At 35.6% G+C, this 17,851-nt stretch overlaps 1 protein-coding gene and 1 pseudogene across 5 annotated transcripts in view; both read left to right on the forward strand.

The window, feature by feature from the left end:
* Positions 1-17,851, forward strand: part of Ankrd28 (ankyrin repeat domain 28) — a 198,753-nt gene that overhangs the window by 150,829 nt on the left and 30,073 nt on the right. For all 5 annotated transcript variants that reach the window (XM_047531881.1, XM_047531880.1, XM_047531879.1 and 2 more), the window contains one exon: positions 1,631-1,771. In XM_047531881.1, coding sequence (XP_047387837.1) covers positions 1,631-1,771 — 141 coding nt within the window. The remainder of the gene's footprint in view (positions 1-1,630; positions 1,772-17,851) is intronic.
* Positions 1,781-15,622, forward strand: LOC124968905 (palmitoyltransferase ZDHHC6-like; annotated as a pseudogene).

The following is a 17,851-nucleotide window of genomic DNA, read 5'->3' on the forward strand; positions in this document are numbered from 1 at the left end:
ATGGTACCTATAGTCCTTCAAGAAACTCACAGTACCTTAAGATACAATAACAATTATTTTCCCAAATCTTTTCCTTTGTGAGAGATCCTACTTGTCATTTCTGTTTACAAAGTACTATTAAAGAGGGGGGAAACAGGTTACAAATATATGTGTGTTAGTGTTCTTTCTCTTCTGTGTAAATCTCTCACACACACATTCACATATCCCACTGAGAATAATCTGCAGGAAGGCAACTATGAAATGGCCAAATCCTTTGTTGTCATTCGGCCAGTGTTCTCACTGTTCAGCCCCAGACTTCACTGTTACTAGCATTTGTGTTTGTGATATTTGAAGCTACCATTGCATATTCCTGTAGAAGCACCAAATGCATTAGGAAAAATTAATGGGTGGTATTTGTTTGAAAGATGGAGGTAGCATTATGAACAAAATTATGTGTCAACAGTTGAGAATCGTGCATTTCAAAGTGTATGACAGAGAAGAATGTGTGTCAGAAGGAAATGTGAAAATATCAATGCATGTGATTGGACCAGTTCAGAAGAGAAGTAAAAATAATTATGTATAATAGGAACTCAAAAATGAATAGAAGAAAAGAAAAAACTATTTGACCCCCATAATGGCCTACTAATGGACGAAACTAATGACCCACAAAACCATAATCATTTTGTTTGGCTTTGGAATGCAATATTTTTATAGTTAATTTGCTTTAATAATTGTACTATAATCTAGTTAAAATAATTTTATTGCACTTCAAGCACTCTGCACTATAACAGCAGCAGGAACTTCTGAAGCATATTCTGAGCTTAGAAGCTTTAAGGGAATTCAGGGTTAATTGCATTTTTAAAGATATCACTATATAATGTTCCATAAGACAAAATAATATTTTACTAGTAAATATATTAGAAAAAAATATACTATGAAAGCTAAATATAGTTTACAATCATATTTCTTGATTTTGGGGGTTTTTCTAATGAAATTATAGAATCATCAGTTTTATAATCCTAAAACAGTTTACTCCTAAATTTAGTAACATTCTCTTTTACTTTATTGACCCTGAATAAATCAACTACAGGGACTGGGATTGTGGCTCAGTGGTAGAGCACTGGCCTAGCACATGTGAGGCACTAGGTTCAATCCTCAGCACCACATAAAGATAAATAAATAAAGGTATTTTGTCCATGTACAACTGAAAAATGTTTTTAAAAAAATCAACTTACAGCTGGGTGCAATGTTGCACGCCTGTAATCCCAGCAGCTCAGGAGACTGAGGCAGGGGGATTGTGAGCTCAAAGCCAGCCTCAGCAACTTAGCGAGGCCCTAAGCAACTCAGTGAGACCCTGTCTCTAAATAAAATACAAAAAACAGCTGGGAATGTGGCTGAGTAGTTAAGCATCCCTGGGTTCAATTCCCAGTACCAAAATTATGTTTTGATCTTATTTTTTATACCAAACGATTCTCTACCACTTGCTTTCTCCTCCTTGTCTTATGTCCTGCACTCTAAAAGACAGTATATATTAGAAGTTGGTGAAAGGCCCATTGTAAATAGTGTTTGTAAGTGTTGAGAAAAGTCAACTATGCTCTTGTTTACTAGTGTATGTCCCTGGCTTTTATCTTTTATTAACTTGACACACAAGATCTCCACTGCACTATGCTGCTGCCAACTGCAATTACCAGTGCCTGTTTGCTCTTGTGGGATCAGGAGCAAGTGTGAATGACCTTGATGAAAGAGGCTGCACACCCCTGCATTATGCAGCTACATCAGACACAGATGGCAAGTAAGTATCATGGGGTAAGAGTGAAGGATGATTATTTCTATAAACTGACTTCTTCCATGTGGATGACTGTGTTTATTGCATATTTGTATTTCCTTTTTGTATTGTTTTTGTTGTTGATTACCTTTCCCTGAGTCTTCAGTTTAAGAAATAAGTTTGACTTTTTTTTTTTTTTTTTTTTTTTTTTTTTTAGGGGCGAGGTTGGTGGTACTGGGTATTGAATTCAGGGGCACTCAACCACTGAGCCACATCCAGGGTCTCACTGAGTTGCTCAGCACCTTGCTTTTGCTGAGTCTGTCTTTGAACTTGTGATCCTCCTGCCTCAGCCTCCTGAGCCTCTGGGATTACAGGCGTGCACCACTATGCCTGGCATAAGTTTGATTTTATAGTTATTACTACCTATTCAGCTCAGTAACCTGCCTTATTGACTAATTTGGTGAAAAAGATAAAGTTTCCTTCTTCTCCTCCTCACCAAAAGAATAGTCTTAATATCACTTTCATGTTTTTTCTATTCGAAAGGGTAAATTAGATGACAGAGTAAGTAAATGATGGCCAAGAATGAATGAGAACAAAAGAATGAGTGATGCATAAATTTCTATAAGCAACACTCAGTTATCAGTACCTTAATATAGTTTTTTCTTCTTGGAAGAAGGTAAACTCATTGACGACAGAAAAAAAGCTCTTCAAATGCCTTTGGTAAACCCCATGCTGCCAAAGTCAATGAAGAGTAAAAATAACATTAGGAAAAGTAAGGACTCCCTGGGAAAGATGTTATAAATATACTTCTAGGAAGTTGCAATTAACATAGACATTTCTTTGACCTTTAATATTTGCTTTCTATCCTCAGAAAGCATAATTTGATGGTATTATTCATAAATGTCTATTTTTTTGTTGTTTTTAGTTCATTGGTTGGTTGCTTGGTTTGGGTTTCTAGGGATTAAATCCAGGGCCTCATGCATGTGAGGCAAATTACTTTATCAACTGAGTTGCAGTCCCAGCACTGACAGATGTTCATTTAGTATATAAATTCGGTAACTAATTTCAAATCTTTTCTCTAAGTAACATTTTCTTATGTTGGGTTTGTGGCTAAAATTCTGATCTTCGCAGCATTGGTAAATTGTGCTTTTTATTTTCAGGAGTATATCACTTTAGACAATTGGATATATATGCGAGAAAAGTTAGATGGACTAGATTTTGGGGAAAAGTCAAAGTATTTGAAGTATGTTTTTGGATAGTAGTTATTTAAAGAAAATTTGTGATAAAAGACTGTAAATTAGATATTTTGGTTTATTAATTTTGTAATTTCAGGATTTGAATTATAGATGTTTGTTGCTTTGTTTTGTTTTTGGTACCAGGGATTAAACCCTGAGCCACATCCCCAGTCCTTTTAATTTTTTGTTTTGAGACAGGGTTTTGCTAAGTTGCTTAGGACCTCAGCCTCTGGAGTTGCTGGGTTTACAAGCATGTGCCACCACACCTGTCTAGATGTTTTTATTTACTTATTTATTTATTTATTTTTGCGGTGCTGGGGATTGAACCCAGGGCCTTATGCTTGTGAGGCAAGCACTCTACCAGCTGAGCTATGTCCCCAGCCCTAGATGTTCTTAATATAGGTTATATCTATATTATGATATAGATAATGATCATGATCTGTAGTTTTTATCATGATCTGTAGTTTTTTAACCACTATTCCCATAGACTGGTAATTAGGTATAGCTCAACATAATCTAAATTCTACTGAAGGGTACATCCCCCACACACAGATTGTGCTTTGTTCTTGTCCATAGACAGTTGCATTAAATATGATTCTCTCCCCAACTCCGAGGGACTCAGATATTTGAGTGCTTTGTTATGCACCAGTAACAGAGTAGAGTTCAATATCTAAGTAGGGTCCTGCTGTTATAAAATCCCCAAGATGGTTGGCTTTGTTACTATTGGGTAACAACTGGAAGTTGGCCTTGGGGAAACTTGGTGGAAGCTTGGTGGCTCTTGAAGGCCTAGTAATTCAAAGTCTAGCTATTTTAATCTTTGGCGATTGTTGAAGGGTCACATGTCTTCTAACTGCAGTATTAGAGGTCTCAGATCATAGATGGCCAAGTCTTTTACTGTGGGCCCAAGGTGAACAGAACATCATGGCAGAAGGGCATGGCAACAAGGAAGCACAGAAAGCAAACCTGAATTCTTACAATAGAAGAATAGTATATTTCAATACATAGTATTGGGAATTTGTGATTTTAAGCCAATCTGCTTTTTCAAGTGTGTGAGTACTAAAGTAAATTAAATCATTAGTTTTCTTGTCTAATATAAACTGTTGTGAGCTCGTAGGCTAGTAACTTTAATTATTTAAACATCATTGTCAGTGTGTATGTTATAGCAGCCTGATACAATAAAAGAGCATGAACTTTCAGGATCAGAAAGACTCAAATATGGGATATCCATATTCAATGTGTTTGAGGCTGAGCCAGGTAATTAATACTAAGCAAAAGTTTCATCATCTCCAAAATTAAAATGGAACTCACTCAAGAGTTGTAGACGAAACTAAATGAGATGGTATGTATAAAAGAAACATGAAGCATCTGATTCATATCTTTAAAGTTTCAGAACTCCAGAGGGCCTGTCTAAAGTCATCATTTACTGATTTATTGATATATTTTAGGAATCTTTTGGAAAGTATGAGCCCAGATTGGGTTTTTTTGTTTTGTTTTGTTTTGTTTTTTTTCCTACCTACCCCTACCCCACTGTTTTTTGTTTTGTTTGTTTTTTTGGTGCCAGGGATTAAACTCAGAGGCACAACCACTGAGCCATATCCCCAGCTCTATATTTTATTTTTATTTTAGAGATAGAGTGTCACTGAGTTCTTAGAGCCTTGCTTTGGCTAACGCTGGCTTTGAACTTGTGATCCTCCTGCCTGAGCCTCCCAGGCCGCTGGAATTATAAGTGTATGCCATCCCACCCGGCTCCCCCTTTTTTTGAGTACCAGAGCTTCACCCATGAGTTCTCTCCTACTGAACTATAGTCCCAGTCCTTTTTATTTTTTAATTTTGAGGTAAGATCTTCCTAAGCTGCCCAGGCTGTCCTCAGACTTGTGATCCTCCTGCCTCAGCCTCCTGAGTAGCTGGGATTACAGGTGTGTGCCACTGTGCCTGGTTTAAACCATAGTTTTCTGTGGTACCAGAGACATCCCTTTTAATAAGTTATTTGGGGAAGCTTATTTAGTGACCTGAAAGGGTTGATTTATTTTTCTAAACTATAAAGATTTAATCCTGAGGAATAGTTTGTGTAATGAGAGAATCTGGCATAATTAATTCATACTTCTGCCAAAATGAGTGGACTGTTTCTAAAAAAAAATTTCTCATGCCTTCAAATTACTATTAACTGAGGGGATGTAGCTCAGTGGTAGAGTGCATGCTGAACAGCAATGGTTTCAATCCCAAGCACCAGAAAACATAATTACTATTATTCAGTAATGTCTGTCATTGAACTGAAGGGTGCTTAACACTGAACCACATTCCCAGCCCTTATTTTTTATTTTGATACAAGGTCTCACCAAGTTGCCTAGGGCCTCAGCCTCCCAAACTGCTGGGAATATAGGCATTTACCACCACATTTTATTTTCTAATACTCTCCTGTCAGCATCCTACTTCCTGCCTTTAAATCATACCAGGAAAAATTATTTATACGTCCTTTGGGTGTTGTTGTTGTTGTATCAGGTATGGATCCCAGGGTTGCTTAACCACTGAGCCACATCCCCAACCCTTTTTTTATATATATATATATTTTTTTGTTTGTTTGTTTTGAGACAGGGCCTTGCTAAATTGCTTAGGGCTTCAGCCTTCTGAACTGCTTGGATTACAGGCGTGTGCCACCACACCAAGCTCTTTGGAATTTTCTGTGCTCTGACATTGGTATTTTACTATTCAGATGGACATATAGTAATTACACTTCTCTTATGCCTTATGTCCCTCTGTCCTCACTTTCACTAAGTATTGGAAAAGTACATGAAATTGTTTCTGATCCATTCTAATTATTCTGTTAGTCACTCATCATCCTGATGCTTGTGTTCTTTGTAGAAAATTGTGACTTCACAAATCCTCTGAAGTGTCTTACTTTCACATTGCATTAGAATCCAACAACAAAAAAGTATTATTCCTCTTAGAAACAGAGTAAGCATATTAAATATTAGAAATGCAGTTGAAAAGAAGTAAAACTGGCCTTGAGCAAGAATGGTGAGGGTTTCCCCCATACCTATGTGTAATGTACAAAAGACAAGGGAAATGTTGAGGAAATGTTTTCTTGATTATATTATACATACGGAATAAACCTTCCTTGTGCCAACTCTCAGATAACCATCATTAACACTTATATTTATATGTGTGTTCATAGATCATTTCATGTTATCAGTGTTAAAAGCCTTGAATATGCTTTGCTTTTTCTTTTTTTATACTGGGGATTAAACTGAGGGGTGTTTAGCCACTGAGACTTATCCCCAGCCTTTTACTTTTCTTATTTTTATTTTTTTAAATTTTGAGACAGGGTCTTACTAAGTTGTTTACAGTGCCACTAAGTTGCTGAGGTTGACCTCAAACTTGCATTCCTCCTGCCTTAGCCTCCTGAGTTGCTGGGAATACAGTTGTGTGCCACCATACCTGGCGACATATACTTTTCTCTAGCCTTTTCTATATTATATCATTATATGTGGTTATTTCTATGGAATATAATATATGTGGTATAAGCTTCTAGCTTCTAATTTCTAGCTCCATGGCCCTTTCCATATTTTTAGGTATTTGTTACTGTATACACCACTTCTCAGTACCAATTTTCTGTCTTAGTCCATTCAGGTTGTTGTAACAAAATACCATCAATTGTGGGTGGCTTATATACAACAGAATTTATTCTTACAGTTCTGGAGCCTGGGAAATCCAAGGTCATGGTGATGGTAGATTCAGTGTTTGGCTAGGGCCCACTTTCTCACTGACCACCATATTCTTGCTATATCCTCCGTGAGGGAAGGCTGTGAAAGAACCCGCTCAGACCCTCAGACCTATTATAAGGTCACTAATCTCATTCAAGTGGGCAACATGATCACCTCCTAAGTGCTCCATCTCCTAATATCATCACCTTGGGGTTTGTTTTTGTTAACTTTTGTGTCCCTGTGACCAAAATGCCCAACAAAAAAACTTCAAGGACAAAAAGTTAATTTGGGGCTCATGATTTCAGAAGGCTCAGTCCATAGATGCCCAACTTTTTATCTCTGGGCCCAAGGCAAGGTGGCACTTGTGGGGGAGGACCTAGCAGAGGAAAGCTACTCAGCCTTTAGCAAGGTCAGGAAGCAGACAGGAAAGGAGAAGGGGAAGGGGCTACAGGGAAGATGCACGTTTGGAGGGCATGACTCCCTCCCTCCAGTCACACCACACCTGCCCACAGTTACCACCTAGTCAGCCCATTCAAAGGATGAACTGAGTATAGCTCTTGTAATTTAATCATTTCCCCTTTTTATTCCTGCATTAACAGGAGTTTTGGGGAACTACGTACCCAAACTATGACAGGTTGAGATTTTAGTGTATGAACAGGGGAGTGAATATGAACATTCAGACTATAGCCAGTCTTATGAAATGGAATCATATTTGGAGGTCTTAACACCATTGTTTGTCTGTCTGTTTTTAAACTTTACTTAAATGGAATCATGCAGTTGTTTTTGTGTAAAGGTTTTATAATCCTTAGATTTATTCCTAAGTATGTGATATTTTATTGCCAAAATCTGTCCTTAAATTTCTTTTTTAGTAATGTTATATAGAAAAAATATTTTGATTTTTATATAATTTCTATCAACAAAACTTGTACTCATTTTGTATATGTTTATAAGAAAACACTGTACTCGCTCTGCTGCTTACTGTGGACCATTAGATAGTTTATTTAACCTCTATGCCTACTTTGTAAAATGAAGATAATAGCCTGACAAAACTCATAAGCCATGTGAGATTTGAATGGGTTTAATATACTAGCTAGAATGTTATAATGTTTCTTTGAGGGATAACTGTATTTTAAATTAACTGTTTAGTTGTAACTGCAGCCACTGTAACACACCATTACGGGAAGGAAGAGTAGAGAGAGAGGAAGGAAGTCCTCTGGGAGTAACAATGCCATGTCCCCTTTGTCTGAGTGGAGTAGTCCTTAGCCAGGACTGACCAGCCATGGGACACACCTTGAGCCAGTTCAAACTTGTACCAAAATTCAAAATCAAAGTCCAAGTTTTTAATATCAAGTAATTTTTTACTTAAGGTTTATTTTACAAACCACTCAGGTTAACTTTTATCTGTTACTTATTAACCACAGTACTGAAGCTTTATGGGAACATATAATGAAAAAAATGGGCGAATGTTATAACAGAGGTCTATTCCTTTATTCTAGCAAAAATTTGGGACAAGTCATTTAATTTTCCCAAATATTAGTAATTTTTTCACCTATTAAAACACAATGTCTATCCAGCATATCTAATAACATAGTTATGAAAATTCATATTGCTTAGTGAAATCTAAAAACATTATCAATTAAAATGAATCTCATTAATATTAATCAACTTAGTGCTTTGTTTTGTAGCATGAGGTCTATCATCTGTGGTAATGTGAGTGCTACAAATAAAAGAAATGTGATTCATTAAGAACTGCATGTAATAAATTATTTCAAACTTGAAAACTTGATGTAAACCTGAAAAATGTAAGTAATGCATTGGGACATACTCTCCTACCTCTTTGAGGTTTTTTTTGTTTTTGTTTTTATTTTGGCTTTATTTGTTTGAATATTGGGGATTGAACCCAGGACCATTGAGCTACATCCCCACCTCTCTTTCATTTTTGAGACAGGGTCTGAGTTGCTGAGGCTGACCCTGAACTTGCCATTCTCCTGCCTCAGCCTCCCAGGTTGCTTGGATTACAGGGTTGTGCCACTGTGCCTAGCTCTCCCCTGTTTTAGAAAATAAACAAGAACTTGTTTTGCTTTCCTTAAATAAATCTTTTCTTCAGTACTCACATATCAGTGAGTTATCTTAAAATAGTTTGTTCTACTGATAGAATCTGCCTTATTCTCAGATATCATTAAGGGAGAATTATTTTCTCACTCACATTTGCAAAAAACATGATTAAAGAGAGATAGTCAAAGATTATATTTTGTTTTGTTTTGTAATGCCTCCTGGTGAACTGTTTGTTCCTGTAAAGTAATGAAACTACCCTACAGACCAGCATGCCTTTTCTACATTTTAGTGAGCAACTGTACTCTGAATTGGGCACATAGGAAGCCCACAAACCACTTAGACGTGGCCTGAAACATTTCTTGTTCCTGAAACTCCCTCAGAGCTATCTTATGAAACTGAAAAATACCAGTCTTGTTACTTTAGAGCCAGATTTGGGCTTAGTTTTTTTATCATAATAATATGTATTTTAACCATCTTCCTTATTCATCATCCTTGATTCCTAAAAAGTTTTAGCTGTACATAATCAAAATTCCACTTTAATGGAAGAACATGAAGGTATTATAATGAATAAAAATTCCAAAATTAATTCTAAGGAGTTTTAGGCAATTTGTCACTAAAGAAATAAGGGTTAGCATTGAAAAGATGGTCCTCATATATAAATGAATATATAAAGTATGTCATAGAGTTTATATAATTACATAATCAAATTTATATATGTGATACTGAATTGTCATTTGTGTTGCTTTAGAGTTTCTTTTTTTCCCATGTTTTTAATTGATGCATTTTATGGTTATAACAATAGAATTCATTGTTAAATTTTCGTACATGCACATGACATAAAAATTTGGACAGTATCGTTCTCAGTATTTCCTTTCCCCTCCCTTTGGCCCCTTGCTTCTATTCTACTGATCTCCCTTCAATTTTCATGAGATCCAATCCCTACCTTTCCCTTTTTTCTCTCTACCGTCCACATATCAAAGAAAATGTTCAACCCTTGACTGTAAGTTTAGCTTATTTCTCTTAATGTTCTCAAGTTCTGTTCATTTTCCAGCAAATGTCATAATTTCATTCTTCTTTATGACTGAACAGAACTCCATTTTTCTTTCATTCATTCATCGAGATCTATGTAAGCTGGTTCTATAGTTTGACTATTATGTATTGTGCTGCAATAAACATGGGCATGCACATATCACTGTAGTTTGATGACTTTAATATTATAGGATAAATACCAAGGAATGATATAGCTGAGTCACTTGGTTCCATTCCTAATGTTTTAAGAAACATCCATATTGATTTCTGTAGTGGTTGTACTAATTTATAGTCAGTTCCGCCAACGGTGTTTCTCCACATCCTCTCTAACATTTTATCATTGCTTATAATCTTGATGACTACCATTCTAACTGGAGTGAGATGAAATTGCAGTGTAGTTTTGATTTGCATTTCCCTAATTGCTAGTGATGTTAAACATTTTTTCATGTATTTGTTGGCCATTAGTATTTCTTCTTTTGAGAAGTGTCTATTTAGTTCATTTGCCCGTTTATCAATAGAGTTAATTTGTTTTGGGGAGTGTTAAGTTTTTTAAGTTCTTCATACATTCTGGGTATTAATCTTCTGTCAGAAGAGTAACCAGCAAAGATTCTCTCTCATTCCATAGATTCTCTTCACATTCTTGTTTCCTTTGCTGTTCAGAAGCTTTTTAATTCGATACTATCCCATTCTGGGCATTATTTCCTGAACTTATAGGGATCCTATTGAGAAAGTGGTTGCCTCCTCCTATATGTTGGAATGTTGACCCTCCATTTTCTTCAAGGAGTTACATAGTTTTTGGTCTAATTCTTAGGTCCTTGATCCAGTTTGAGTTGACTTTTGTGCAGTGTGAGAGCTTAGGATTTATTCTCACTCTTTCCTGTACCCTTTCTTTAAAAGGCTATCTTTTTTCCATCATATGTTTTTGGTACCTTTGTCAACAATCAGATGACTGTCAGTACCGTAAAGTTTTTGTTACTACCGCACTGTAGTATAATTTGAAGTCAGTTGTTGTGAAACCTCCAGCATTGCTTTTTTGGCTTAGCATTGTTTTGGCTCCTCTGTATCTTTTATTTTTCCAAATGAAAACAGAACTGTTTGAGAACTGTTTTTTTCTAGTTCTGTAAAGGATCTTGTTGGTATTTTGATGGGGATTGCTTTGAATCTGTATGCTGTTTTAGGTATTATTATTAATTCTGCCTATCCAAGAACATGAGAGGTCTTTCCATTTTGTGTCTTCTTCACTTTCTTTCTTCACTGTTTTATATAGAGATCTTTTGTCTCCTTGGTTAGTTTTATTCCTAGAGGTGTTTGTTTTTTTTGTTGTTGTTTTGTTTTAGGCTCTTGTGAAAGGGATTTTTTTTTTTTCCCCTTCTCAACAAATTCATTATTGGTGTATAGGAAACTGTTGATTTTTATATGTTGATTTTGTAACCTGCTACTTTGCTGAATTTATTAACTCTTAACAGTCTTCTAGTGAGGATTTTTGGATCTTCTACTTATAGGATCATATCATCTGCAACAAGTGATACTTTTACTTCTTCCTTTTTTATTTTTATCCTTTTTATTAATTTCTCTTTCCTAATTGCTCTGATTAGAATTTTTAGTATTTTGTTAAATAGGAGTGAGTGATGAGAATGGACATTGTCTTCTCGTTCTAGATTTTAAAGGAAATGCTTCCTGTTTTTCCCCATTCCCCTGATGTTAGTTTTGGGTTTGTCATATATATCCTTTATGTTGTTGAGGTAGGTTCCTAGTTTCTTCAAGGTTTTTATCATGAATGGGTACTGACTTTGTTGAAGGTTTTCTCTGCGTCTGTTGAGATGACTATGGTTTTTGTCCTTAATTCTATTTATGTGGTGAAATGTATTTATTGATTTGCATGTGTTAATCCATCCTTGGGATAAAACCAACTTGGTCATGATGTACAATGTTCTTAATATGTTGCTGAATATAATTTGCTAATATTTTATTAAGAATTTTTGTATCTAAGTTCATCCAGGATAATGGACCTGTAGTTCTCTTTCCTTTAAGTGTTTTTATCTGGTTTTGGTTTCATAGAATGAATTTGAAATTTCATGGAGTAATTTGAAGAACATTGGCATTAGTTGTTCTTTAAAGCACTAGTAGAATTCAGCTAAAAATCCATCTGGCCCTGGGCTTTTTATTCATCTGTTTTGTTGCTACTTATTTATCTGTTTAGGCTTGATTCACTTTTGGCAGTTCATATGTGTCTAGAATATATTCATTTCATCTAGGTTTTCCAGTTCATTGAAGTATAGTTTTCAAAATAGTTCCTAATGATCCTCTGGATTTCTGTGATGTCTGGAGTGGTTTTTCCTTTTTCATCTCTAATTTTTTAAATTTGGGTCTTCTCTCTCTTTGGCTAAGGGCATATCAGTTTTTTAAATCTTTTTTCAAAGAATCAGCTCTTTATTTCATTGATGCTTTGTATTTTTTTTATTCTCAAGTTCATTGATTTTTTGTTTGTTTGTTTTGGCTCTGATCTTACTTATTGCTTTCCTTCTGCTAATTTTTGAATTGGTTTGTTCTTATTTTCAAGACCTTGAGATGCATTAAGTTGTTTATTTGAGATCTCTATGATTTCCTTATGTGTAGACACTCATAACTGTAAACTCTCCTCTTAGAACTGCCTTTTTAGTATACCAGAGGCTCTGGCATATTTTATCACTACTCTCATTTGATTCTAAGAATTTTTAAATTTCTCCCCTGATTTCTTCTGTCACCCATTCATCATTTAAAGTGTATTGTTCAATCTCCATGGGTTTTCTTGTGTTGATTTCTAATTTCCTTCCATTATAATCATATGAGATGTAAGGAATTATATTGTCTTTGTAGTTGCTTAGAGTAGTTTTGTGGCCTATAAAATGATCTATTTTGGAGAAGCTTCCATGAGCAACTGAGAAAAAAATATATTCAACTATTGCTAGATGAAATATTTTATACGTATCTGTTAAGTCCATTTGATATATTTTTAAAGTCTGAAAATTCTTAATAATATATTGAGTTTATATCAAAATTACCTATCTATTGATAAGAGATGTGTTGAAATCATGTAGTATTATTATACTGAGGTCAGCCTAAATCTTTTATTCAAGCAGTGTTTGTTTATGTAATTAGATGAACCAATATTTGGGACATAACTATCTACTATCATTATAATTCTTATTAGATTGTTCCTTTTACCAGTATGAAGTGATCTTTTTTGTCTCTTCTGATTAATTTTGGCTTGAAACCTGCTTTGTCAGATTAGAGAGTTGTTACTCCTACATGTTTTCAGGTTCCATTTGCATGGTTTTTCAATTTCCATTCTTTCACTTTCAGCCTGTGACCATCTCTGCCTGTAAGATGAGTCTCTTGCAAACAAAAAATTTATAGTGGATTAATTCTGGCAGCCTGTGTCATAAATTTGGAGAGTTGAGACCATTTGTTATTATATAGAGGTTTTATTAATTTTTGCCATTTTATTTATTTATCATGTTTAATTTAGGGCTGTTTCTCATTTGCTTAGCTACTCATCAAATAAGATCATCCATTTGTGAGTTCGGAGTTTGTTTTTGATTCTTCTGAGTGTTGTATTTCCTTAATTATTTCCCGTGGTACTAGTTTAAGTAGTCATGAATTCTTTTATCCTCTACCTGTCATGGAAGGTTTTCTTCTCCTCTTAAATTCTGAAGGATCACTTTGCTGGATATAGCAATCCTGGTTGACCATTATTTTCTTTCGGGGCTTCTTCTCAATATGACCTGACATTTTTCTTTTTTTTTTTTTTTTTGCGGTACTGGGGATCGAACTCAGGGCCTTGTCCTTGCGAGGCAAGCACTCTACCAGCTGAGCTATCTCCCCAGCCCGACCTGACATTTTTCTATTGCAGCTTTTAAAATTCTATTCTTGGGGAAAGTGGTGGTGAAGCCATTGGTGGAGAGATGCCTGGGTTAGAGCAGGTCCCAACCTCCAGCTCTGGCACTCAGGACTTGTTTTCTGCTTTGTCTGGGTGGAGGTATGTATGACAGGGTTATCCAAAAAGGAGAAAGTCTGTGCAGTGTGAGCCCAGGCTGTCCTAGAAATGTAGCAGCCAAGCACCAAACTGATGTTAGGCTGCAAACAATGGTACTGAATGGATCTCCTAGTTAAGATAAAGAGTGCTAAATGGTTAATGGTGAAAATGGCATAATCTGCATTAACATCCCATAACTTGAAGGCATGACAGTTAAGGAAAACACAGGAACTTGTGGCACATGGAAATATGTGCACAGCAAAAGAAAATCTTTAACTTTTTAAAGTAGGAAGTCATTCTTCACCAAATTGAATACATTTTGCTCATTTATCAAGTTTGAAAATCTCCAGGAATTAAAGAGTGTATCACTGGCATCCCATCATACACTTTGGTGTTATAGCAGTATGTTGTACAATGGCTATAATTGTGTGTTGTTGTATTGGCTGTTGTGTATGACTGGAGTAAGTGTGAACTTCATGCTGATAAAGTGGACCGTTAAGATTTATAATTACTTCAATGCCCTGTTTTTAGTTTTTGTTTTTGGTACTGGGGATTGAATACCAGGGGTGTTTACTACTGAGCTACATCCCAATTCTTTTTATTTTTTGAGACAATGTCTCTCTGATGGTTAGGATCTTGCTAAATTGCTGAGAGTGACCTCAAGTTTGCAATCTTCTGCCTGAGCCTCCTGAGTTGCTGGGGTTGCAGGCATGCATCACAGCATCTGGCTCAACTCCATGTTCCTTTGAGGTAGAAACTGGAAAATTCTCAGGTTAACTTGTTTGCCAAACATACAAGGCACCATTTTCACATCACTGCAGAACATGAAACAGATGTGTGAGGGAAATGGGCCATCATCATCCTTGGATCAACAACTGTTGTGGTTACCAAAATTATGCTTCATTCATATTGTTTCTTCTTTGAGCACCACTGCATTTTATCCATGCTGCTTTCATTTTTGTTATGACTGTGTACATTCAATGTATAATTGGCTCTTTGGGTGGAACATAGATAGTAAAGATTGATATGAGTGCAGCCCGAAAAGATCCTCTTCCAGTTGTTCCCTTTGAATTAGTTGCATTTGCTGCCACCTTTGTCTGCCTTGGGATTAACTTTAGGAACAACCATAGCTGTTAAAATTGTATCTTTTATATAGAAGAAAACAATTTCAGAAACAAAACTTACTTTGAATCATGGACTGAAGAGAAGGCTAAAGCTCAAATTCAATATTACCAACAAAATGAAGTCTTTTGTTTTCCCTTATGATATGGGAAGTAGTTAGAAAAACTTCAAACAGGTGTTTACATGGTCAGGGGTCCCAGAAGGAAATGAATTAGTGACCAATAAGAGAAGACTGTTACCAGTACAGTTTAACAGTAGAATAGTGGAAACAAAAAGCAGAGGAGGGAGTCAGAAGTGTTTGCTATAAAGTCAGAAGATTAAAATCATGCCTACTGCCTGTTGAATAAAGGAAACAGAATCATCAGAAGCTCTTACCCTGAAGAACCTCAAATACAGCTACAAAAAGGGGAGTTCATTACTGCTTATATGGAGACAAAATTCTGGGTGATTCCTTCGTAGGTGTTACATGAATAAGAGCTTGGTTCCCTAGAAACCATGTGGAAAAGTATCCTTGTGATGCTAAAGAAAATTCAGCCCCAGAGGGTGAAAAGAAAAACAGATGGGACTGTTAATATGAAATTTTTCTTTACATTTACTTCAATTTTTAAATTGTACTTATTACTAAAAATTATGCAATGAACCTTCTTTGAGGTATTCTTTTCCTCAAAGGTGCCCTGGTGCCATGATTTAAATATTTTTATTACCACTTTGAAATGGAGAAGCCATTCTACATATGCCTTTGAATTCCTGCCTCTTTACGACCTCTTCCCCCTAAAAGGAAAAACATTTCACCCAAGTAACTTAATTGTGTTTTCTCTAGGTGTGTGTTCTCTAGGTTGGTTGGTTGGTTTTAAATGTACTACCCACTCTGGACCTCACCTGCATGTTGAATTCCCCTTTTACCAGGAGCATCTTCATGTGATAATTTTGTTTCCCCTTCAGTTATTTCTTATCTAATATTATGGAAACTGTAGAACTTCATTTGTCAGATTCATTATAAGCTCAGTTTTTGTTACCTGTCTTTTAATAATTTGGGTTTTGTAAAATCAGATAAAGATCATTGGATGTTCTGTATTTTAAAATTCTTTGTTCTCAATGTTAGGCATTTTACTTAAAATGTGCCTTGGAAAAGTTCTTTTTTTTTTGATCTTGTCTCTTTGGGGTTCTGAATATGTCATGCTTCTGGATGTCCATATTATTCTCAAGGTTTAGATATTTTACTGTTATCTTTTCCCTGAAGAGGTTGTCCATGCTGTTAGCTTACATAGCACAACTTCCTCAATCGCAATGATTTTTAAATCATTTTGTCTCTTAATGTTGTCCCAGAATTCTTGTATGTTCATGTCTTGATTACTTCTTTTCTTTAATACTGTCTCAGTGTTATGGACTGGCCGCTTTGTCCTGCAGCTCTGAGGTTCTGTCCTCAGCATGATCTACTTCTGTTAGAGGGACTTTAAACTGACATTTTATTTGATTCATTGTGTTTCATTTCCAAAATTTCTGTTTGGTTCTTTTTGAGTATCTCTGTCTCCTTATTGAATTTCTTATTCATATCCTATATTGACTTTCTTAATTCATTCGTTTTTCCGTGTTCACTTGTTATTCTTTGATCATTTTTATAATATTTTTACTATCTTTTTCTTATATTTTATCCACTTCAGTATCTTTAGAAGTGAGTTATGAACTTAAGGAGATTTTGAGTTACCTTGTTTCTTCATACTTCTTATATTCCTGTGTTGGGTTTTATGCACCTGTTGTGATAGATTTCTTTTCCACTCTTATGTGTAAGCTTTTTTAGGGCTCAACCTTCTCTTGCCAATGTTTTCCTAGAGAGATGTAGATTGAGAACCCTAGTAGATGTGGTATTGACAGCCTTTGTGTTTATTCTGTTTTTGCTGTAGGGGTGACATCCATGAGTGGGAATTTCTACTTGGGAATGACTTGGGGGTTTTTTCTATTCTGTTCTTTGTATTAAAGTACCACTGAAGTTTAAGTATGGTTAATTTGTGGAGCAAATTGTGCTATACCTTGGCTGGGTTTAATTCAGCAGCAGAGTGTCTACTCTGAACTTGTGATGTTCTTGTAGATTTCCAGCACCTCACAGAAAAGAGGGACAGAAACAAGAGCAGCAACTTAAGAAAACAATATATAACATTAAAATAAATACCCAATGCCCACTATGACATCTGCAACACTAATACCATAAAAACAGCTATAGGGGCTCAACAGTTGCCAATAGCAAAAACAAGAAATAACTGTGAAGTAGATGTGGCATTAAAGGAAACTGCAGGAATCAACCATGTTATCCACAGTATTACTAACTGCAACAACATAAATGGAGGGGACAGGAGTTATATGAACCAAGTAGCTCTAAAAGATGGTAAAAATATAGATCATTAAGAGAAAATAATGTGATAGGAAGGCTACAAAAATTAGAATATTAAAAAACAATGTAAAAAAGATATAGCAAGTGATGACTATAAAGGAAGAGGGAAAGAGAGCAAAAAAATGTGACTGTTAGAGAATAAAGAAGAAAGAGAAATAGACAAAAAACCCTAACCCTCAAAAGATAAGGAAAAATAACTATTGTTTTTAAAAAATGCTAAAAATGGTTTAAAAATATATGTATATATGTTCACAAACCAATCAGCACAGCAAGAACACCGAAAGAAAGAAAGGAAGAAAGAGGAAGAAAGAAAGATTGATTCTTAATGAAAAATGAAAGAATTGTCGCCATTGAGGTGGTCAGCTGTCTATACCCTACTGTCCTTCTTGCCTATTCTTGGGCTATATACTGAGAGGGGCCGGAGCGGGGGCAGGGATTGTTAACTCCTTTCTCTTCATGCTGCTTACTGAGCTGCCACCTGGGGTGGCCTAAAACTGAAGCTGGTTGAAAAAGTGGTTGGCCTCCCTTCTCACCAGTATAAGGTAGAATGACATAGGAAATACT

The sequence above is a fragment of the Sciurus carolinensis genome, chromosome 17 (genome assembly GCF_902686445.1).
Source record: "Sciurus carolinensis chromosome 17, mSciCar1.2, whole genome shotgun sequence".
NCBI lineage: Eukaryota > Metazoa > Chordata > Mammalia > Rodentia > Sciuridae > Sciurus > Sciurus carolinensis.